This window comes from Hydra vulgaris, chromosome 14, assembly GCF_038396675.1.
Source record: "Hydra vulgaris chromosome 14, alternate assembly HydraT2T_AEP".
NCBI classification, from domain to species: Eukaryota; Metazoa; Cnidaria; class Hydrozoa; order Anthoathecata; family Hydridae; genus Hydra; species Hydra vulgaris.
Window position 1 is genome coordinate 14,269,115 of NC_088933.1, and position 25,886 is coordinate 14,295,000.

General features: G+C 27.5%; 1 protein-coding gene and 1 long non-coding RNA gene across 2 annotated transcripts in view; both read left to right on the forward strand.

Annotated features, from left to right (window-relative positions):
• The first annotated feature begins 1,514 nt into the window (after positions 1-1,514).
• Positions 1,515-2,854, forward strand: LOC100213199 (ribosome biogenesis protein wdr12). Its single transcript, XM_065818388.1, has one exon. The coding sequence runs from the start codon at positions 1,564-1,566 to the stop codon at positions 2,833-2,835; it is 1,272 nt and encodes a 423-aa protein (XP_065674460.1). The 5' UTR covers positions 1,515-1,563; the 3' UTR covers positions 2,836-2,854.
• Positions 2,855-11,080: 8,226 nt separating this feature from the next.
• The window catches only part of LOC136091168 (uncharacterized), a 16,497-nt gene continuing 1,691 nt past the window's right edge, over positions 11,081-25,886 (forward strand). The window contains exons 1-3 of the long non-coding RNA XR_010643750.1: positions 11,081-11,337; positions 13,577-13,657; positions 13,737-13,796. This is a non-coding gene — a long non-coding RNA (uncharacterized LOC136091168). The remainder of the gene's footprint in view (positions 11,338-13,576; positions 13,658-13,736; positions 13,797-25,886) is intronic.

The following is a 25,886-nucleotide window of genomic DNA, read 5'->3' on the forward strand; positions in this document are numbered from 1 at the left end:
GTGCAAAGCGTGTTTTGAAACTCACTGTTAACAATGAAAAAATCCATTATACAGTGAACAATTGCTATAATGTTGATGGATACTTTACACCACCATTTGTGGTATACAAAGCAAAACGAAACTTTAGAGCTGAGTGGGCTTTAGGTGGTTCAACTGGCACCAGATATTCAATTTCTAAATCTGGTTGGATGGAGCATGACATATTTATTGAATGGTTGAAGGAAGTGTATATACCAGAATGTCAAGCTATTAGTGGTACTCATATTTTATATCTTGATGGGGATACGTCTCACGTCAGTTTAGCAGCTGTATTGCTATGTCGGGAAAACAATATAATTTTGATTTGTCTACCAGCCCACTCATCTCACATTCTTCCGCCACTGGACAGAGGTGTCTATTGCCATGTTAAGCAAGTATGGAAGGCAGTTCTTACCAAATATTACAAAAACACAAAATGCAAAAACATAGATAAAGAAAATTTTCCTACGTTGCTCAAACAGGTGTATGAGAGCGGTAAGTGTTTTACACGCTATTGCTGGTTTTGAATATACTGGGTTATTTCCACTTAACAAAAACAATCTCCGAAACGTTTAATCAACCGACGTCTTCAACGCCATTGCGAACAATAAAGTCTTTAGCATTATCTTCTGAACCAGCAACAACAGCTTCGAGATTCGACAAGTACAGAGCACTACATGAGAGAATGAAAATCGAAATGGAAAATGAGCTAAAGAGTTTTTTTCAAGAAAAAAATCAGTCTCATGTAAAAAAATCGAGGCAACCTAATATTCCAAAAATTGCTGGCGAATGTATTGCAGAACACGGTGTTGCAGATCATCTTAAAAAAAGAGAAGAAGTTAAGCAACTCAAATTAGCTGAAAAACAAGCAAAAAAGCCTAAAATCATCTGCAAACTCATAATGCCATAGTTATATATACATATATATATATATATAACTTTTTTTTCATAAATTTATACATTTAACAAAACATATTGCTTGAAAATGAAAGTAAATTAAGGAGGCTGTTCAAAACTGATAAGAAATTTTAATAAATTTGTATGGTGCAAAAAAAAGTCGGACTGTTGGGATAGCAATATGACGTAGTTATATGGTTTAAACCTAACATTTGCCCCCTCCTAATTCTAAACCCACCAAATCAGAAAATTCAGGTCAACTTTATTTTGATTATTTTTGATTTCTAAACCCACCAAATCAAAAAAACAGGTCAACTTTATTTTGATGATATTCTTGAAAAAACTTTTTACTCGAAAAACTTGTTCGTTATTACTACTTCTTAATTTAAGTTTAGTTATTTTTTTATTTGTTCAAAATATATTTAGTTGTAGAACTATTTTATTGAAAATTAAATTTGATACAAATTATTATTTTTATAAAACACAAATTGGTTTTGGAGTTTATTTATGTTTTACAGAAACTTTGACTCATAAATACTTTTTTACATACGTTTCGTAAATATTAGTAATGAAAAAAAACTTCGAAAAGTTATGTGGTGCGAAAAGTGTGGTTTTGACCGCGTTATTAAACGTTTGTTTTTATTGAAAATGGCGGATAAAGAAGATGTTCACGTGCAAGCTAAAATATATACAAAATTGAAAAAATATCAAATTCAAGATACTTTGTTGTCAATACCAAGCATATCAGGAACTTTAGAATTGAATGCTTTAGTAAAAGGACTTCTTTTAAGTGAAGATTCTGGTATTTTAGAGTTCGATTTTTTAATAAATGGAGAATATTTTGAAGCTGACAGTCTTGCATCTTATATAAACGAAAAAAGTATTTCAACAGAATCTGTCATTGAAATCGAGTATATACTAAAACAAAAAGAGCCAAAATTAGAAAGATCACTGCTACATAACGACTGGGTAAGTTCTATAGATGTTGAAAATGATCTTATTATAACTGGAACTTACGACAGTCTTGTAAATATTTGGAGTAAAAAGAACGGAAAACTACTATGCGCTGCTGAAAGCCACTCAATGGCAGTAAAACATGTATTGTGGAATAAGCATGAAAATAATGAAATTTCTTTTTTATCTGCTTCTCAGGATCAATCAGTGTTAATATGGATGTATAAACGACCTGAGAGTAAATGTTTTAGTATTCATTCATGTAGAGGTCATGCAGGGAGTGTTGACTGTTTAGCTCTTCATCCTAGAACACACAAATTTGCCAGTGGGTCATGGGACAAAATGATCAAGATATGGGATTCAAAAATAGATTTACATGCCACAAATGAAGATATCGATGACAGCACAAAAAAATCTAAAAAAAATTCTATGAACAATGCACCCACTATAAGGACTCCTCTTATAACTCTATCTGGTCATAAAGAGCCAGTTTCATCTCTGCTTTGGATTGATGATAAGCTAGTAAGTGCAGGCTGGGATCACTGCATTCGATTTTGGGATTGTGAGACTGCTACGAACACCTTTACATTTACAGGAAACAAAGTCTATCTAAGTATTTCATATTCTGCTTCTAGTCACTTGCTTGCTTCAGGAAGTACAGATAAATATGTTCGTTTGTGGGATCCAAGGGTATCTGATGGAACAGTTGTTAAATCAATGTTATCTTCACATAATGGCTGGATTTCTTCGGTAGAATGGTCTCCGTCTAATGAATATCACCTTGTAAGTGGATCTTATGATAATTCAGTTAAACTTTGGGATATTCGTAGTACAAAAAAATCAATAACAAATGTAGAATCTCATCAAGATAAAGTTATGTGTGTTCGATGGGTTGAAAATGATTTAGTTTTAAGTGGAGGTGCTGATTCTCAAGTGCATATTACAAAGCTTGATTTAAATGAATAAAAATTGTATAATAGTATAATTGTTTTCTTTTTTTTTCTTTTTTTTAATTTTCTCTGCTTGGTTCTAAAAATTTATTTTTTTGTTTTAATTCAATTGAATTAAAAAATACTATTAAAAAAATATTAACATTAAAAAATTATCAAAGTATTAGCAAAAATAATAAATAATTTTAAAGAAAAATTTATTGCTTTTTAACACACACACACACACACACACACACACACACACACACACACACACACACACACACACACACACACACACACACTCACACACGCACAAAAACACTTTTTTAGGTTTTTTGCAATATCATTGAATATATGCTATGTGGTTTGCTTAATGATACTCAATGTTTAATAATTGCCACAAGGGTTTTCTTACATGCGCCAGAAAAATTTTTTAACATTGAGTCACAATTAAAAAAATCTTCATTTTTCTTTTCTTTTAAGTAGTTAAGACAGAATATACTTGGTTTAATCTCTATCCTATTTATGTAATTGGTTTGATCAATAAGTTATATGTATTTCTAAATGAAAATAGGATAAACAAGAACCACAAATGTCTAATAATCGATTTAAGCAAGCATGCTTTAATAGTTGATTTATTTTTTAAGTGTTGGCATTTTTATGACTTGTTGTAAACTATACAATACTGAATATTGTTTGTTCTTGTTCGCAATTTATGTCTTTTAAATATTGAATAGTTTATGAATAATACTTAGAAATTATTGCGTACATTCTTGTGGTAACATACGCGCGTCTGTATTTTCGTGTGTAGGGGTAAGATTTTTAAAATAAAGAACTATTTTGTAAGAAATAACAGGCTTTAAAATATATAAATTTTGATATACTAATGAAAGTTGGTAGATAATTTCCAAAACTCGAGAGGATAAAATTTGCTGCGAAAGCGTTTTATTTCGAAACTGACAAACTATTTTTGTAACAGTAAAAGCATATATTTAATACGCACTCTGTAATTAATGTTCCAATTTTCAGTATTTAAATATAATGTAACGCAGGTTTACTTCAATCTTCTGAAGGAGTGTGTGTGTACTGTAAATAAACTTTTATAGTAGAGTATACTGTAAATAAACTTTTATAGTAAAGTTATTATAGGTTTGCAGCTGTACGTGTCAGCTGAAGTTAATTTTAATTTGGAACAAAAATGAATATTTCATTATGTTTCTTTAACATTCAGCAGAACAAAGGATTGATCGCATTTTCAAATGAAAGTGATAAATGTAGATAGTGAAACAAAGCCTAGAGAAAAAACAGGTAACCTTGTACATTTGAAAATAAAATAGATATTTACCATATGCTGTCGAAAGGCTTAATGAAGGTAGAAAAATTTGTTTATTGGATTAAAAAAAAAACGATTATAGTGTGTGTAACCAAAACAAAAAAAGCGTTGTTAGAAAATGAAAATCTTTCAAAATCGAGAGTGCCGCGGACATATACTTCATACATTAATTCTTTTTTAACTATCTTATAATTAGACATCGTATTACATATTAGCAAATGAAATAAGTATTATCAAAACACCGTAAACGAAAAAAATTAAGTAAACTTATCAAACCCTTTATTTAAATCATTTTTTTTAATCATTAAATCTTTATTTATATCATTTTCTTATCAAAATTCTTTTGACAAGACCTCTATAGTAGTGTTTTATCTGACCGGAGTACTTGTTTTACTGTTTTGGCATATTAATCAAAATTTTATTTGCTACCAACTTTAAGCTCAAGTATTTAACTTGCTACCAAAGCCAGCTCAAGTATTTAACTTGCTACCAATTCAAAGGAGTTTTAAACTTCTGTTTTAAAAAACCGTTTTTTTTTAAAAAAAAAAAAATCTTTACTAATAATGGCGCACTCAATAATGTATTAATAATCATTTTGATAGTTTGCGCCAATTAGCTCTATATTTTTTTGTTCAAAAAAAAAATATATATTTAAAATATGAAAAAACATAATTTTCCTATTTAAAAAGTGCAAGCCGTTTATAACTTAGAAGTTTAAAAAATTGATGATTTTGGTAACTGTTCAGTTTGTAAAAAAATCATAGAATAATGCAAACTTAAAAGTTACTTTGTATTTACATGTTTATTTTATTCTAAACTTTTGGCTGCAAGGTTTAAAAATATTCTAAAAGTGGCTAACTCTTGGCAGCAAGTTACAAAAGTTTTGTCAAACTCCCTCTCTTGGATCTTTCTGATAAAACAAAATTTTCTGACGCTAAGGTGTTGTTACTAGCTCACGAATTTTTAATAGTTTAATAACAGAGTCAAAAATTTCGTATTCCTTAAAAGCTACCAGCTAGTCAAACAAAACAAAACATCTACATCTACAGTTTAAGCATAAATGGAGTAAAAGAACAATGGAAACCAATGTTGTTGTCTTAAACTATGTTTGCCCTCTAAAAGAGTTACTTAAAAATGTCGAATTCGGATATTGATGTGAAAAGTTTGTCAAATTTAAACCATTTAAGTTAGACTGACACCCTTGAAAAATATCGTCAGTTCCTATTTAGGCGATTCTATATTTCCTTTTAAAAGAAGATTAAAAGCCAACTTTAAATGCATTTAATGTCTATGCTTTAATCAACTACACAAATTTTTTTTTTTGAAAATTAGGTTGAAAGCATGGCATTTTTCTATATAAAACATGCTCCAACACTCTTAAACAAATTTTCAAGAGATCTCGGATTTTATGATCAAGCATAGTTCACAATTAGTTTATGCAGGTTTCATCATGATAAAATAACAACAAATTATGAATTATCCAAAGTACTGAAAAAAAAACCTGAAAGTATTTACATCAAAACAAATTGATTAACCAAGTCAATTTTTGTAAGTTCAAAAAAAAAAGCTTTAAAATCCTTATATAAATGCGTATATAAATGCTTATAAAATAATATAAATATTGAATAACTAAATTAGAAACTTTATTTCGCAATTTTCTGTTTTGAAAATTATCTTTAGTTTAATTATTTTTCAGATAACAATTAAGTATTTTTGTATACTAAATAAAAAATATCTTTTAATTTGATCTAAAAAACGACTAACTTTACAAACCTTTAGTAAGACTAGGTCCAATTAAACTCGTTAAGTTGTAAACTTTATTAATGAGAATTTTAATAATAAACCAAAGAAACCTAAAGTTAATTAGTTTATTAGTTTATCTAAATCTATTAAACGGTAAACCTATTTTTTCAAAATTTTGTAGTATTAAAATTTTTTTGTAAAAATAACCGAACATTTTAGTTTTTTTCGAAAAAAATACTGAATTACAAAAACAAAAAAACAGGAAAACTCGGAACAGTATACTGTCATATGTCAGAAAAGTATACAGGCTTTCTGATTACTGCTGAACAAGATATTTTGGTAAACAAGAAAAGAAAAATTTTCATCTGTTGATTTAAACATACTTTGAGAGTGATAATTCAAATTCTGCTACTTTTGTGTTTTTAATCTGCATAATAGTAGGGTAGAGCGGGGTAGTTGAGCAACTTTTACTAAATCTAATTGATCGCATAAACGTTGCGTCAAATTTACATAATTTTTTCACTATTTAAAAGGTAATTTAACCTGCTAAAAATTTGGTTTGAAAAAAGCATACTTTTTGATTCTTTTAAAAAGTTAATGCCTAAAGTTTGTGGAGCTGCTCAACCTGTCCCAGCGGGGTAAGTTGAGCAATAGTGTAGGATAAGTTAAGCAATCAACAAATGAATAAATATGCATGGTACAAAACTTGGGTGAATCTTCAATAAAAGTTTTTATAAAAGTTGTTACTTTGTGTTCAAAAGTTCAACTTTTTTTTTTTTTATCAAAGCTGCTCAACTTACCCCTACTAGACTAGGTGACACATTAGTTAGGTTTTAAAGACAGCAGTAAGACTTTGCTATAGTCAATTACTTAAATACAAAAATGATATTCAATGAATATTTGTTGTTTACCAAAAAAACAAATTATAAGTGACTGTGAAATTATTAACAACGCAATAATTGCTAATTCGTCTAGCCATGCATTTGTTAGCACAGGTCCAAGTTTAGCATCAAAAATAAATATAAGTAAAACTTGCTTCAAATCATATCTAAACTCTAATAATAATAAAATGGACAATAATATGCTAACAGAAAACAGAACTGCTTGATGCCATGTACTTACTTAAACGAAATAAAGGTAATGAAGTTGATGATGCTGGCAGTAATGTAGTAATTAAGTCAATGCCTTATTTAAAAATTCCGCTTTTGCATATATTTACGCTCTCTTTAGAACAAGGAATCTTTCCCGATAAACTTAAAGTTGTAAGGGTAATACCTATATTAAAATCAGGAGATGAGACTAGCGTCTCCAATTACAGGCCTATCTCCATGCTATCATGCTTTTCAAAGTTATTAGAACACATTATGTATAAAAGATTGTATTACTTTTTAGATGCAAACGATATTCTCTATAGTAAGCAATTTTGGTTTAAAAAGAGCCACTCTACTGATCAGGCTATTGTTCATCTTCTTCATATCTTTAAATCATTTAAACATACATTAGATGTATTTATTGATCTCAGTAAGGCTTTTGATACTGTCGATCATTACATTTTATTTACAAAATTAGAAAACTATGGTATTAAACATACAAATATTGCGTGGTTTAAAAGCTATTTGAAAAATAGAAAACAATATATTTCTTATAATGAAGGTGAACATAACATGTGGAGTTCCTAAGGGATCTATATTAGGACCACTCCTATTTCTCATTTTTGTTAATGATTTAAGCAAAGCTTGTACTGAGCGAGATACAATTTTATTTGCAGATGACAAAATTCTATTTTATGCGCATAATGATATAAATATTCTGTTTAAGTCAGTAAACAAAGAGCTATTAAATCTTACTGAATGGTTTAATGCAAACAAATTATCTCTAAATGTAACCGAAACAAAATATACTTTTTCCATCGTTTTCATGACCGAAATAATACTCCTTTAAAACTTCCAAAACTTTGTATTGCCAATCAGGATATAAAAAGGGAAATCACTTTAAAATTTCTCGGTGTGCTTCTTGATGAAAATATGACGTGGAGAGATCACATACAATATCTCGAGAATACAATCTCAAAGAACATAGGCCTGCTATGCAGAGCAAAGTCTTTTTTAAATCCAACTTTCTTAAAGCTTTTATATTTCTCGTTCACTCGTTGCCATCCTAATTACGCAAACATTGCTTGGTGCAGTACAAATAAAAATAAAATAAAAAAACTATTTAATAAACAAAAGCATGCAATCAGAATCATTTCTAATGTGGGCCGTCATACACACTCCCAAGCATTATTTGTTAATTTAAATAAAATGAATGTTTATCAATTAAATGTCTATCAAAATCTTATATTTATGTTCAAAATTAATAAAGATATATCTAAAATATTTTACCCATTATTCAAAATAAATCAGAAAAGATATCTAACCCGATTTTCAAATAACAGTTATATTCAACCCAAAAGTTATTTTGTGGCGACTGAATTTTCAACTTCTACAAAAGGGCCAAAATTATGAAATAAAATATTAACTAATGAACTTAAAACAATTGCTACACTTAATGAGTTTAAGAACTATTTGAAGCAAAAACTATCAATGAACGACGTAGCGCTCAGCTTTTTCTGAAGTTTTAATGATTGCTACAGTTAAACTTACCCATCAATTAGTGGTTTGTTATTATCGGCTGGGCAATCAGACTTTAGGACTAATGATTTTTATTTTATAAAGTCTATAGAAAAACGTTTTATATTATATATTGTTAAGTTTTTAATTTTTCTTGTTTTATATTTACTGTATAGACTGAGGGGCTCGGTGATAAGACCAATTATGTCTTCTTCCTGTCTCTACTATTTGTATTTATATTATGGTTTACGACATGAATAAATTTATATGGCAAAAAAAAACAACTGCTTTCCAACTATCTTTTGTTGCACATTGTGTTAACATTCTAATTCCCTAACTTTCATCCATTAGATGTTTTGTCATGTGATGCGTAGCTTTTTAATCATTTTTCTACTTTCTTATTGCAATAGTAGTCTTTAAAGTTTTGAGAACCAATTACTGAACTTATATGTCGCTTATCTTCTGTAGTTATGCTGACCGAAATACCAAAAAATATACCGGCGTTCTCTGCTGATAAGAAGAAATTTACAATCAGCCATTTTGATAGATTTACATAGTAGTCGTGTTTACATCGTTGTTTACTTCCACTAGCTGCAGCATTATCTGATAACCACATATACTTAACTTGTGGGTGATTTACAAGTAAGTGTTCTATGATTATTGGGGTGTTACAAAGGTACCAGGCCATTGCATGAGGATCACCCTGGGTTATGGCTTCTTGAGAGCATATTTCTTGTAACCTTGTAACAAAGAGCCTCGACAAGTCACTGTAGTGTTTATTGATTAAATCAAAATTTCTGGCTTTTTTTTTTTTTTTACTTTTTTTGACAAAGTTAATTTTGACATTTTTGATGTATTTTTGCTGGTTTTACTCACAAAAACATCTCCTTCCCAATGACAAGTTAAAGACTTTAAAAAATCAATGAATAATACCTTGAAATAATTACCTTTAATGATTCGTTGTTTCATTAATGATTATTATTCATGTTAAAATTTCACCGAAAATAACTTTCGAAAAATTACTTTTCGTCAATTAGTTTCATTATTTTAATGTTTTTGAAAAACTATGAAATGAGAAAAAATAGAATCGAAAACATCAAGGTTTTATCATAGTTTATAATGAAAAGTTAAATATTTATCCTTGTAAAAAAAATCATTAAAATGCTTATTCAAATTAAAATTAATCCACATTAATCAGCAATGCTTCAAAATGCAACAATTATAATTGACACTCAAATAGATAGATCAACAATGATGAAAAAAAAATCTCATTCATAAAAATTTAAACTTAAATAAAGCATGTTAGTTTAATTTGTAATCGATGTCTAATTTTAATTAAATTCTTCAAAAATCGCTGACGTTATTTAAGTTGCAGTAAATTTTTAAAAAAGCTGACGTACGGTTGTCCGAAGAAATCAACAATTTTTTCGGGGGATGTAATATTTTTCAATTTTTTCAACAATTTTTTTGGGGGGTGTAATATCGTTTTTTATTCTATTAGATTTACAACTTTCAGTGACAAAGCAAAGTCCAAATTTTTAGGTGTTTATACTTAAATCGGAAGAAAAAAAAATGAAAACGATTACTATGAGTAGAGCTTGGGAACAAATAATTTTCAACATCTATGTATTCCCAGACAAATTTTTTTATTTCTCAGTATATAACATTCTTATTAGACATAGAAATGTTTAAAGTCTGCTTTATGTCTGAAAGTTTGCGGTACAGTATTTTTTAATTTTATTACTATTTCAATTATTACAATTCAACAAAATCCTTCAGAACACTACCAAACCATAGAACATTATGAATTAATTTACACAAAACACCACAAAACGACATTAAACCTCAACCATAAAAAGAATGCTTTTTAAAAATAACCGCTTAAATTGTAGTATTTAACTCTGCTTTAGCATTTATTTTATAAATGCAACATGTTAAATACAACCTATGTATCTTTATCAATCTTTAACCTCTTTATCAACCTCTGTATCTTTTGCATTATTATCCTTTTTTTTTTCTCAACTTCTCCATTTTCATCCTATCCGATTGAGTCCTCTGTATCCTCTATTACTCATGTAAAGTTTACATTAAATTTATAAAATATTTTCTTATTTTTATTTTATATGTCTTATCAATGGTATCAGGAAGCAATTTTAATTTTATTATTATTAGTAGTATTAAATAGAAAATAACAATTAAAACCGTATTAGCATGTTTAGCAAATAACAAAGATGGTTTTTTTTTTAAATTGTTAAAGTACTCAATGAAAACCTAACGGTCTTATCACAGAGCACCACGGAAGAGCATTTAACTGCATAACAGCAATTTAATGACGCATAACCTGGTCTAAAACAAAACTAAATTCAGAAAATCTGTTATATATGTTTTTATAGTGGTTAAAAATGATTTTACAATTTTGCGCACATCTTGATTGTTCATAACACATCTTGATTGTTCAAAATATTGAAATCTAAAATACACGTTATTTAATAACTTCGACATATCTTTATACATTTTATTATAAAGTGTGTCTATTGCAAGTTGGTCTTTACAGGAAAAAGTTAATAACTTTATGTCAGCAAACATTAAAATGAATTTTTCTTCAAAAAGATGCATTTTTAATTGCACTGATCTGTTGTTGTCAGAAACCTTTATTGATATGACAGCAGAGTCTTTTACAATAGCAGAGACTATAACAATGTTTTAATCCCAGTACTTACTGCGCCGAATGACGCGTTATTGTAAATTTTTTGAATAATTTACAAAAGAAGTTGTTTTGAACAGTTTCCTTCGTAAGTGATTGTTTCAAAAAGCTTCTTTTGTAAATGACATTTTAAAAAAGGCTTCGTTTGTAAGTGACTGTTTTGAAAGACTTCATTTAAAATGAATTTTAATGAAATTTTTTTTGCAAGTTATGTATGTAACAATACGTAAAATATATATTTACAAGTCTAACTTTGAACAGAGTAGTATGATAGATCACTGATCTCGAAGTAATATTATTTTGAGATCTGTGACGCTAGATAGGTTGATAAAGATGCAAAATATTTTGCAAATACCCTACGAGCAACCTTAATTAACCCTTACCATTAAGTTATAATATATCGCTCAAAATATCAAAAATATAAACCATGTAGTCCAAAAACCAAAAACAAAATCTAAATTTATATTTAACAATTTAACAAAACTTATATTTGCAACAATAACTTAAAACGTTTTTCTTTATTTTCAATACAAGTTATATGTAGCTAAAATGCATGTTTTTCTTGTAAAAGAAACTGTAGAAACTTTCTTTTCTAAAAAATCTGTAGATTTTACTTGAATGTTTAAGTTTTACTAAACTGCATGTTTTCTTTTTTAACTTTATTTTAGTTACAAAAATATACTTTTATTGTACCGACAATAATTGTTGTACGATAAAAGTACATTTTGTAAATAAATAAAAATATAGATAAACCTAGATAAATAAACCTACATAAATATAGATAAAGTCAGAAAAAATTAAAACTGTAAGTAAATTAAAAAATTAAGGATTTTGTTGAAAATTGCAACAAAATGCGTTCATTTTATAAAAACCACCTGGAACATATGATTTTTTTTAAAGTTTTCTTATCATTGTCTGAGAATCTGTTTTATTTATTTTTTTTACACTTTTAGAAACTTTTTATTATTTTAACAGCGTCATTTGATTTTTTTTTGTTTCCTCAGTTTATCTTTGGTTTAACAGCGTCATTTGACTGCGATTTATTTCTAAGGTTAATAAATACTATCACTAAACAAGTTCTTTCAAAACAATTGAAACAACAACTATCGTTGATGTTAAATCATTGCCAGTGTTGCTGTATTTTTTTTTCTATTTATTTCTATTTAATTGTATTTTGATATTTTATAAAATCATTTTTTTTCTTCTCCAAAAAAATGACGCTAAAAAAATCTTACGCAATTATGAAAACAGTTCGGGATAGTCAAGCTCATAAAAAAGAAATTTATTCTATGAGGATCTAGTTGTGCGTTTACCAAGATCCAGTTATGCGTTTAATCAGAATCGATTTTATTTTTTTTAAGTATCGAATTAATCGTTTTACCATTTTTTTACCATTATGTAGCTTTTTTGGCAGCAAATTTTTGGCATGCAGCAAATTCTAATCACGTGTGTTGCAAAGCTATTATAAAAAAAAATGTTTTCAATAAAAATAAGATATTTAAGTTTTTTTTAAGTTTCGCATCCTCCCTACTCTTAAAATAACTTTCTTAAAAAGTTGCGTACGAATGTAAATAAATAAAATGTAAAATAGATTTTATTTTAATGTTATAAATAAAAATTTTTAAGATGATTTTTTCCCGGGCTCCAACTGCAATAAAGTTTTGCAAACGATCTTTATTATTATCACTTAAAAGTACCAACAAAGGTTTAAAATCTTAACTCTGAATGTCATTTCTGACACGTCTGAAAGTAATTTCTGACACCAAAAAATACTGAGCCCTCCATCTGATTGTTGTATATTGCACGTACATATTATAATTCCACCATACTTAGTAAATTGCTTTTGAAAATATATTACGCAACTCAAGTAATACATATATATTATTTATTATTTGCCCCTACATCTAAAGTAATCTTTGTACATTTTACTTTTTTTTTTCTCAAAAAAAAAAACAAACTCTTTCTTCAAAAATCCATTAAATAAGGTTCAATGGAATTCTCTCGATTAATGTTACAAAATATGGTATATAATATACAAAGTGGTCACCATGGTATATAATATACAAAGTGGTCATCAAGTTTAGGTGCTCTAATACCTATACGCGTAATTTATTGGAGTAAATAATTAGCTTTAATTAGTTTTATCAGTAAAATATTCAATGTTGGAGGTAGAGATTAAGGGACTCGCCCAAATCTATACTTTTAAATATAAGATTCTATTAAAAATGCCAAGTACCACTAAATGGTGCTTAATGTTCAAAAAAAAAAAATGTTTTATTCTAAAATAAAATGTTCCATTATTGTCAGCTTATTTTGTGCGCTGTGTTCTTATGCGCATCAATATCTTACTAAATTATTTCATTTAGATATTGAAAATTTTTTTTAGCAAGACGAATCATAAATGCAATAAACTATCCACAGGCTAATAAACAACAATGCAAACAGTCGTCGCTAAAGGAACTTAAAGGTTTCTTTTTTTATCGTTTTGAACCTTAAAATAGTTCTATTAATAAATGTACAACTGCCCAGTTATTTAATTAATTTAGATAGCAACAGACCTATATCACAATCGAATTAAATGTTTTGCTGGTACAGTTTGACCGCACGTTAGTATTTTTGTGTGTTGTTATATACTTTATCATAAAATTTATCAAATTAATCTTTTTTTACGAGTAAATAATTTTTTCTTCTATAATGTAAGATTTAGTTTGTAGTGTTTTGTATTTTTTATAAAAGGGGGATATAGACCATTTATATCCTTTGATTAACACAACCATTTCCTTCGTCAACCAAAATATAATCACGCGATCAGCGTTATTCAAATCTTTTAAAACGCGATAATAATCTCTTTAGCTCGTAAAAAAAATTTATTATAAACGTGATCAACGACAAAATATGATTACATAAAAATTTTTTAAAGTTGATGACGAAAATGACGACGATGACAATGTTTATTACTGTGGCGACTTTTTTCTAATTAATTTATTTCGTTTTCTCATTTATTATTTTTATTTTTTTGAAAAAAATAGAGAAAAGTCAGAAATAAGAAGTAACCTTGTTTTTAACAATTTTTTCGAGCAGATGTTTATAAACCTTGCAACCTTCTAAAATACAAAAACAACATTATTCTGGATAACGTTATTATGTAATTTGTTTGTGTCTGCTAATTAAACATTTCAATTAATTCTCAGAGCGATAAAATCAGTTGATAATCTTTTTTCGGCAAATGATTAATCTCTTCCTTTCAAATGATCTTCAGATAGATAAGATTTGAGTTGATAATTGTATTAACAACCAATCTAACAAACCTTCACAGTGTGCATGTAATCACAGTGCGTCAACCTGCTTAAAAAAGGTTTGAATAACTTCATTTTTGGAAAACCACTCTTCAAATTTCCTTAAAAGGTAGTCATTGTTACGTAACTATACTAACTAATTATTATTATTATTGTTGTTGTTGTTAGTATTATCACTATTATTATTAATGTTGCCATTATTACTATTAAACTTATTATTTTATAATTAACTGTGGCAGCATTGAAACCAATATTGTAACATGTATGTGTTATTGTAACATTTATAGCATATATATGTTGCATATATGTGTGGCAAAAAGCCATCTTGTAAAACATTATTGCATATAAAAAGGCAAACATTTAAAAGCTATTATTACACATATGTGTGGCGAAGGCCAGTGATTTTATACAATTTTTCTAATTTATATATTTTACAGAAATTTATGCTTCCTCTTTCTCAGTGACAGATCCAGAGGGGAGGATGGGGGGTATGCATTCCCCCATCCCCTATAAATTCTAAAATAAATTTTAAGAGACTCAAATGTGGCTTCCCCCCCCCCCCCAACTACCATCACCACCAAATGAAAATTAAATTCAAATAAAAAAGGAAAAACTATTCTTAGAACCTTCGTTATTAGTGCAACAATTTTTATATTTTATTATATACTTTTTTATCATATTTCTGAACTTATTTTTCCTACATTCTTTTTTTTTTTTAAATGAGTCAAATATTTAAGAGGAAAACTCTTTCATTTTGGTTTCAGCAAACATTTACATCTAAATTAAATCGTTTCAATTCAAAAATAAAATTAAATATAATACTAATATAAAAAATAATGCTAAAATATATTAATGATATTCAAAATAAATATCATAATTAATAAATTTTTTTAAACTAAAAAAACGTTTTTTTTTTATTTAAAAATAATTATTTTTTGATAGAAAGTTAAACAAAGAACCATTTCTTTTAATCATCCACTGTAAATATATTAACAATTAAAAATACAATAAATTAGTTTAAAATTGAAAAAAAGTACTGTTTTTGCAGCGTTATATAGCAAATATGGGTAAAATGTAATAAAAACCTAAATTGACAGGCCTAATGAAAACGTTAAGTGTAGAAGTGAACAGGCAGAGGTAGATCAACTGCGCAATTTAAGCAGCATTTATACTCAAACCGTAAATGATTGTTGGCCATCTGTTCTAAAGGATCTGCAGGTATTTAATACTGCAGGTAATTATAATTAAATTTTAATTGAAAAAGCCAATGATATTTATTTCTCATATAATGTGCTTATATCTTATTTATACTGACAATAAAAAGCGTTTTTGTTTAGACACTTTTTATATAGTTGCTGTTTAAATCAACAATATTAACTTGTTTTATATGAACACAAAACCTTTTACTCTCGCGTGCCTAATACAAGGAAACGCGGGGGAAGGTTGGAATAAAAGGGAGGGGGAATTTTAGTCCAGGTCTAATAAACGGGGTTTATACTTTTTCTGTTTTTTTTAATTTTGAGATGTTGCTTTTTTGTTGGTAACAAGTAAAAATTAATAAACGAAAGAAAGAAGGGGAAGGAAGAGGATCTCAATAAGCTTGGGGTGGCTGGAAAAAATTTCTGAAAATTAATAAACGTCCCGTGTATTAACCACCTAAGTACATCCCAGCCAGCATTGTGATGTTTTATTAAATTAAAGAAACTTCTATAACTTATGTAATCAATATATACCTACTAAATCAAGAAGGTCTACATACTAAATCAAATCATAATATTTTATAGTTATGTGTTAAGACTACCTAATGCCATACTTTTGGATAAAATATATTGCAAAAGAAATTTTCTATAGTAACATTTCTTTTGCAATTTATTTCAACGTATGTTTAGGTGCTGCATAAAAAAATTATAAAACAAAACAAAATTTGTCCAAAAAAATTCTTGAAGAAGCACTTTCTGGTTGGTTTGGTAATGCTTGAGATAAAGGCAAAGATGGCCAAAAAGAACGTGTTTTAAATGCAGCATCAAACACAGAAAAGAACATTTAGAATGTACATAATGCAGCAGCAAACATGTAACGTAAAGAATACAGCAGCGAACACTTGTATATGTTTTGATTACACATGTTTAAACAGTTTATTTTATTTAATAAAACATACATGTATATACCCTTGTGTTTTTAATTTGCATATAAATTTACATATAAATTTGCATTTACCTTTTAAAATTTAAAAAAAAATTGTGATAATTAAATTAATCATTTCATTTTTTTAAAATGAAAAAAAGTTGCTTTAATCAAATTATCGTTAATTTAAGGTATAAAAAATTTAAGTTATACATGGGATATCAAATGGGAGCCGTACGGGATTTGACCGCGGGATCTATATGGGTACAATACGGGCCGAGTTAAAAAACGAAAAATTTATCGGCTGCTTTTTCGTTTTTCCCGTATTGACCCCAAAATTTTCCCTAATTTTTTATTTTATTTTTTACTATGCGGGTCCCACACGGCACCCGCATCACAATGCTGACTGGGATATGAACAATTTTACCTCGCAATATCATTGTTATATTGGGCATTATTCACTTCTTTTCTGTAAAGTAACAGTTTAGTTTTGTAAAATTATGACAACCTACCAATAAATCTATTGAGTTTTCATTATCTTAACTTTTTTAGTTAAGTGTTATAAGAGGCAATTTTACGGTGTGTGTGTCAACCCCCCCCCCCCCTCCTAATAAAAAAAAAAAGTTGGGACTTGACAAATTTCATTCGGCATTTTTTTGCGAACTAATTAATTAGACTTAATTATTAAATTATTAAATTGGCGCTTTACACATGAAATCCTTCGAAAGAAACATGCCAAATTATGCAAACAGGTCAATAAAGAGGTTAAAAAAGCAATTCTAGAATTCGAATTAGTAATTGTTGAATCCTCAAAGCTTAACCCAAAGTTGATTCGCGCCTACATAAATAAAATGCAGAATATAAATGATTAAATACGAGTTTTAGAGGACGGAAAAGAGAAAGACACAGCCAAGAAAATTGAAATATGTCGAACTTTAAATGACTACTTTCAGTCTGTTTTTGTAATTGAGCCACAAGGTTCAATTTTAGATTTCGAACCACGCACAGAAGTAAAATGTAGAACAAAGACGCAGTTTATAACACGAGCTGAAAAACAGAAGAGACTCAAAACTATGGATGAAACTAAGTCAATGGGTAAAAACTGCGTCAACCCACGGCTACTTCAAAGGTGTGCCACAGCATTTTCTACTCCGCTTATTTTTCAGATTTCGTTTACAAAAGAAGAAATGCCGGACAATTGGAAGCACTCAAATATAATAACAATATTCAAGAAAGAACCCAAACTCAAAGCATTTATTTATAGACCAGTATTACTTACTAGCATCCTTGGCAAAGCTGCGAAATCAAAGATGAGCTCCACGCGTGGATTAAGGCATGGCTCTCAGGAAGGCGGCAGAGAATCGTAATTAGAGAACACCTCAAATTGAAAAAATGTTATCAGCGGTGTATCATAAGTTTCAGTTTTTTGGATCATTACTGTTTGTTCTGTACATCAACAATCTTCCATATAAATTTGAACATCAACTGTTTGTTCTGTACATCAACAATCTTCCATATAAATTTGAACATCAAAAGTCTTTGTTAAATAATTTATTAGTTTTCAAAATAATTTTTTGAATTGAACCAAAAGTTTAAAAATTTGTTTTTTGAATAGTTTTTATAATTGATTAATAATTACTTTGCAAACAAAAACCCACTTTCAATTTTTTTTTTTTTTTGCTAACAATATTTTGTATAATTTTTTTTTTTTTTTTGTCAAATATCAGAAACCCATAAAAATTTTCGTTTCATAGAATAAACAAAAAGAAAATATTGAAAGTTATTTTGCATGAAGAAGCATTACTAATATTTATCTAATGTTTATCATGGTAATCTCCTTCATTTAAGTTGATTGCTTACCAAGTGACGTCAAGTCTTCCAGTTGAATTCCGTTTTTGCAATTTAGCATATCTGGATACAAATTAAATTTAATAAGTCATTAGTATAAAATGATTATTAATAATTAACAGCTATTGATTGGTTTTTAATGTTACATCCTCATAAATTGGCTGAATGTTACAACTAATAAATAAACAAGCAGTTTCCACGGTTACCGAAGTAATTAAAGGTATAGAATGTAACTTTGACGAAAAAATTACAAATGTTGCTTGTAATTTAAAAATTAAAAGGGAGTAGTAAGTCCGGTAATTAGTTGGAAATAACTTTGATTAAATATCAAATAATTATATTAACATTTATAAGTCAATATTATTTATAAATATTATCAAGTTTTTAAACCAATTATAATTTTTTTTAAAGTTTTATTTTTTATTAATTATATAAGGTTATCGACAATAACGACTTTTTCATCTTTTTATAATTGGCGTTATTCGCTTGTTTTTTAAGATTCTCTTTTTTTATTTTATTTTTGAATTAAAGACTGGTAAAAACTTTATCTCATGAAAAACTTTCAAGATCTCCAGTTCTTTATTATTTTCACCTATTTTAAAACAATAGATAGTTATTCCGGTTTGTGGTTTCAAATTTAAGAAAAATTGCTATTCCGAATCCTGAAAACAAAATTGTAGTGGATTTTTATAGTTCGAAATTGCTGCTTAAGTGAAAATAAATTATCAATAGGCTTAAATCGGGTAATTTTAAGTTTCCTTCAAAAAATCAAAAAATATGGTTAGTTATTAAAATCATATTGGAGTAATAAAATTAAAAGAAATTAGCAAATGATTTTTTTGTTTAATTTTTATATAAATTATAGGTAAGTTTTTTTTTTTAATATTGCTTTTCCCTTTTCATTTTTATAATTTTGAAAAAGTGTGACAATGGCTTTTTTACCTAAAAGGAAAAAAATATTCTGTATTAAGAATGAACTATAATGGAATAAAACGAACGAGTATTTATAATTTGAATGTTGACAACATGTACATATAAGTGTATGCAAAGTGTATGTGTACGTGTATACAAAACAACTTCAAATAATACGAATTCTCATAGCAAAAACAATTTATTTTAAATAAACTATTTTACGATAAAAACATTAAGCAACATTAAGTATGTTTTATGTATGTTTGAAAAAAGTTTTTGTTTCATTAAATTTGTTTTGTTAACCTACGTAGATAATAATGTTTTAGAACGGAAAATTTTTTTTGCGTAAGTTGCACAACAAAGGTTGCGGAAATCAAATCAAATCAATTTCGGCAATAGTTGTTGTACAACAAAAATGCGCAACTGGTGTGCAACATTTCATTAACTATTGGACCTCAAACTTAAGTGATCAACGCTACTTTTCAGTATGACCGATCGGGTTTTCCGAAAACGGGTGTATAAAAAAAGTTAGTACTAGCATTCTATTTATTTTTCAACTTTTTTTTTTCTTTTATTTTTTAGAAAAAAAAGTCTTTTTACTTTTATATATTGGAAACTAGTAAATCAAAAAAAAATTCTTTTATCAAATCCATGCTTTATGCAAGCAGAATTCTATTGGGCCTAGAAATTCTTTTTTTGTTATCTTTTGTAGAAGGAAAAATTACTGTTACGTTTTTAATTTTTTTTTTATTAATTCAGTGTTCTTATGGGGAAATACAAATTAAATTTTTGTTAACTTAATTAACTTTTTTTGGTCAAATTTTTCCATTTCCTTGTATTGTCATCGAAAATGATTAAGTGTGCAAAATTTGAGCAAAATTGGTTGAGAAAAAAGCTTTCAAAAATTGATTTCAAATTTTGTGGCACACAAACATATATATATATATATATATATATATATATAGAAAGTAACCTTATATAAAGTATGGAAAAAAAGTTCTTTTTTTAAAATCTTTTTTATAACTGTTGTTAAAATAAAGTTGTTTTTTTTCTTAATTATTATTAATTATTTCAAAAAAGTCTGCAGGAAACCACTATTTAAGTTGGGTGTTATTCGGGAAAAATAAAAAAGTTAATAAAAAAAAGGTTGATAGAAGATTTTTATTGCTGTTAGTAAAAGACATGAAAAATTCCAAAGCATTGATGCTTAAGGAAAAAGAAGCTAGACAAACAAGAATTTTTTAAACAGAAGCAGCAGTTTACAGTGAAAGGAAATAACAGTTACTGTGAAAGGACTATGCTGAGTAAAAAAATTATACAATATTGAAATTGGAAAATTGACAAAAGAGGTGAAAAACTTGAAAGGCATTGTAGTTTTGAGCTTATTTTTACCATTTTGATCCTTTTTGGACTAAAATGGCAAAAAATCTTCTTAATTTTACTCTTCCTCAAACTAATCACATTCAGGTTCGCAACCAAAAACTTCACTATCTAAGTCGGACTGATTTGTAGCAAAACCTCTCACTATTGCAAGTTCCATTGCAACCATTGCAGGTTAACATCCTTGCGCTAAACATAAATGTCGATTGGCAACTAGAAACTATTCAATTTTTCTAAAACAAAGGATAAAACCCATCCGTCTATATTCCCAAAATATTTTTGTGTTCATCCTGATTGGTTTTCTTGCAATTTTTTTATGCAAGCTCAATGCAATAAACTGTCATTGTTTCTGGTTATTGCAATAAATTTCCAGAACTGAAAAGGTTGTCGAAAAACTTTTATATTCTTATCCAAAAGTTTTTATTTATTTATCATGTGACACCTATTCGTCCAATAAAATAAAAAAATCTTTTTTATACCTCAAATTATCTGATTGTTTTTACCTTTAGGTTTTTAGCCGACTTTTACATTATTTTGAATGGTAACATTTCACGACGTTAGAAGTATCTTGTTCTATCTCCGCATTATTATTTATTAAAAAGATGAGCAAAATAAAGTAATAAAACTGGTGTTACTCAGTCCCTTTTTTTGTGTGAGTTCTTAATGGTTATTTTGTATTAACTTTTAAATAAACATTGTTTAAAAAAATTATGTTACGCAATCGCATAGTTACCAGGAACAATAAAATAAAACCAAAATCCAAAGGATGTACAATGCATTTATAGTTTTTTTCTCAAAGAAAAAATAGCGTTTTACCAAAATATTAAGGCCGAAATTTCAAAATTTCGATTTAGGTTTTGAAAATGACAAAAGTATTTCATACAAGAAAATAGCAAGAATGACAAATAGCCGTGACAGCAGCCGTGGCAGAGTGGTTAAGGTTCTGGCTTAGAACCAAGAGGTTCGTGGCTCGAGGCCGGCTGTAACCCAAAAAGCAACATTGGTAAAGAAGGAGGAGTGATCTTCCTGGTTAAATTCTCTCTGCGGTACAACGCCCATAAGAAGGCCAGTAGTAAGTAAGGCCAGTAGTAGTAAACGATAACTTTAAGAGATGTAAACCAAAAGGTTCAAATAGTATACATGGTGTGTGTGTGTGTGTGTGTGTGTGTGTGTGTGTGTGTGTGTGTGTGTGTGTGTGTGTGGTATTTTAAACATACAATACTGGTAGCATGCGATATATTTCCTAACTAGTTTTTATGACATTTATTAACAATATACATGAGGGATGTGACACTCAAAATATTTATTTCCTATGGTGTGCAATATATTTCCTAATTTTAATAAGGGAAGGTCATAATCAAAGATTCTAAGCTAAAAATTATAGAGTGTTATTTATTATATGTTATATTATAATAGACTTTGTTATATTATCATCAATCAAAGTCAAAAGTATGCACTAGGTCTAACCCAATCTTTTATTTAATGTGAATTTATTTATTATTTATGGAAAATAAAAACACAGTATTATATTGCCATATCATGGCTATGCGTATTGGAATTGTGAAACTAGGATCTGTGTGTGAAGCTGTAGACTGTGACTGTAAGTTATAGGATGTAGGCTGTGACTGCAGGCTGTAGAATGTAGATGAATCTAGTTGTCGAAGAGTGTGAAGTAATTTAAAATTTCATAGACTTTATATTGAGATTTACATCTCAATATGATGCAATTTTAATGTTTACTAATTTTTTTTTAAAACCATCTTTTTGGTTTCTTAAACTTTTTGACTAAAAGTTTTAAATTTACCAATAAATACCAAATTTTCAAAACCATAAAAATTAATTTATTCTGTAAAAAAAGTTATATAAAGTTAAGCATTTTTTAAATATATATTTAAAGATACGTTATTTTTAATAAGTTAAAAATTACATTACTTTTTCACAATATGAAAATATTTTTCAATCAACTGAAGAATTTTGTTATCAATTATACTTTTGAAACATATGGATTTAATTAACTTTTTCCTTTATATTGAACAGACCCTTAAAGTTTGATTTAAGAGCTTCAATTGCTTGATCATAGAAGAGCTTCAAGCGTGTTCGATTCATTTTATAGAATAAATGTTAGAGTCTATGGTCTAGTTTAATACCTACTTATTTGATACATAATGCCTAACATTATTGAGCATTATATTTCAACTTCAGGTTGATGTATTAGATAAAAGCAATTTGAATGCAGATAATCCTGCCTCCATCCAGAGCAAAAAAAAGTTATCTTTTTTTTATTTATTTAAAACAATCAGAAAATTTTATTCTTTATTTCAAATTAAAGCAATCAGGAAGTTCAGTTTTATTGCGTTACGAATTATTTTATTCATTATTTTATTACTAAAGCTTGATGAATCGACGAAACTTTTAAAAAGTTTCAACATTTTTAGAGTTCTAAAAACAGGTTATTAAAATTTTTTAATGTGAATTCTTTAATTTAATTAAAGACTTTTACTTACTAAAAATTAAAGTTATTTAAAAGTTAAACTGATTAAAGCGTTAAAATCAGGATATTTCAAATTCCAGTAATTTTTTATTCATTTATTACATGCCAATGATGTTTGTAATTTTTGCACGTTTTATCATTTAAAGTGGTTGATAATAAAACAAACGTGTCTTCTTCTTTTTTCTATCACTCACTTTCTTTTACCACTCTGTCTCTCTTTACATATAAACAATATTTCTGATAGTTATATAAAATTTTATTATCCAATGTTAACAGGTTATTTTATTATCCAATGTTAACAGGTAACATATTGATTGAAATAACTGTATAAGTTGTTATAAGAAGAAATAACTGTATAAGTTGTTATAAGGCGAAATAGCTGTATAAGTTGTTATAAGACGAAATAACTGTGTAATTTGTTATAAGACGAAATAACTGTATAAGTTGTTATAAGACGAAATAACTGTATAAGTTGTTATAAGACGAAATAGCTGTATATAAGTTTTTAGTGATGCAACTTTAAAGTTTTTAGTTATAAAGTTAAAATATTTAAATATTCTTAAATAAAACTATTGTGATATTTTTAGAAACTTATGTAAATTAATTGTAAAAAATAATACCTTATATATTAGCTATTAATGATGGGCGTCTCATAATGGGTGTAATGGTTTGGGAAAAAGAGTGTCTTCGGTCTAGATTTTAAAGGTCAAATACAGTATTTTGTCTTATGTAAACTTAGTAACAACTTAGTTTGCTGTTTAAAGCTCGAATTTGGTAAAAATGGACCTATCCTATTTTTCCTAATACCCTTTGATATATAATATTAGCTTTGGTAATCAGTGAGTTAATATAATCCCTAAAAATATTGTTTAAAATAAGTTTAAAGAGAGAAACAATCAAATACTTTGCAACTTCATTTAAAATTTTGTTGTTTTTTTTAACGCAGTAAAAATATACAATAATAGTGAATAAAAATAAGTAACCAAAATAAAAAAAAAGAGGCCATACAAAAATAGCAAATAAAAAAATATATATTAATAATGAGTAGGTTTTACAACTATTATATATATTTTATTTTACTATTGTATATAATTTTCTTCAATTGATGCAATATTTAAAAAAATATATTTTGTTATTTAAAGATTATGACCCACTTAAAGTTTTAAACTTTACAATTTTATAAAGTTTTAACTACTAAAAAAAACCAATTTTGAGTAAATAAATAGTAATAAATGTTAATTTTATTTTGTTTTTTCTTTTTTTATTGTTGTGTATGTGCCATTTTTGCTGTTTTTTCTGCTGATCGTTCTTTTATTATAAAAGTGATAAATAATAATATAAGTAGTTGTTAAGTACTCGACTGCTATAATAGGAAAACCGTGGTCCAACTTCTGTATGCGTCATATTTCTTGTTCTTTTTTTTTTTTTTTTTTACAAAAGTGGTAAAAATAAAAATAAATAATGAGGAGGTGTTTGAGACTTAACTGCATTATTAAGAAGACCGTGGTCCATTAATTTGCATGTACTCATACCGAAATATATTTACACATCCAAAAGTTCGTATGAGTTTTAAAGATCTATATATATATATATATATATATATATACAAACTATTTCTTATACGAAAGGGTTTTTGTATTTTTTTGTTTTTAGAAAAGTATTTTTTTTATAAAGTAAAAATTTAGTACAACTTTTTTTTAATAGTGCAGATGTTTTTTATATAGGTATTTTTATTATATTTTTGATGTCGTATAGTTGCAACGCAACATTTTCAAAACACCTATTATAAACACATAGATTTTGTAAAACTACATTGGTTTTGGGCCTGATTTAAAGTATGAAACAATTTCGAATGTGGAGTAGCGGACCCTAAACCGTGGAATACTTTTTAATAGAAAAACATTTGTTTAATAATAAATTTGTAATAATAAAAAATGAAATTTTTAAACTAGAAAAGTTATTGTTTTTTAATGAGCATCAAAGTTTATCTATCTATATTTTTATTTTTTTATCTCTATATTTTTATCTTTTTTTTTTGTCTTTATTGTCGCTGAAATTATAAATCTTAATATTTACTTTTAATAACTTAATGTACATAATTATAAAGGTTATATCAGTTCTTTAGCCACTTTCTTCTTCATTAGCTCCTATATTTTTAAGAGGGTCTCTAGCTGGGCTGCTACTCGGCAAATCTAACAAATAGATTTTTCGCTTATCCAAAAAAGTTTTAACAGATTGTACTGTGTGTAGCAGGAAGCTCCATCTTGCATAAAAATAGATGGTTCCCCATTAAAATATCATTTTCTGAGCTGCGGAATTAACTGGTTTTCTAGGACTCCTTTGTATTGATCTCGCCTCATTACCTTTTACTACGTAAAGATACTCAATAGCTTAACTGCTGGTGACTGAACATTTTTGTTGAGTGTTTAACAGTTTGAATGTTATACATTAAAAAAAAGATACAAAATTAAGTATATAAAAAATCTCTTAAATAAGTAGCCATTACATCTATGTTTAGATAAAACTATTTCATATAAACTCATGCATTGTAAGTAACTATTAAAAAACTATAAAGTGTCTGACAACTTGAGCACAGACTGTATAATGTAACGGATTTAAATATAATTATTTTTACAATCTCATAT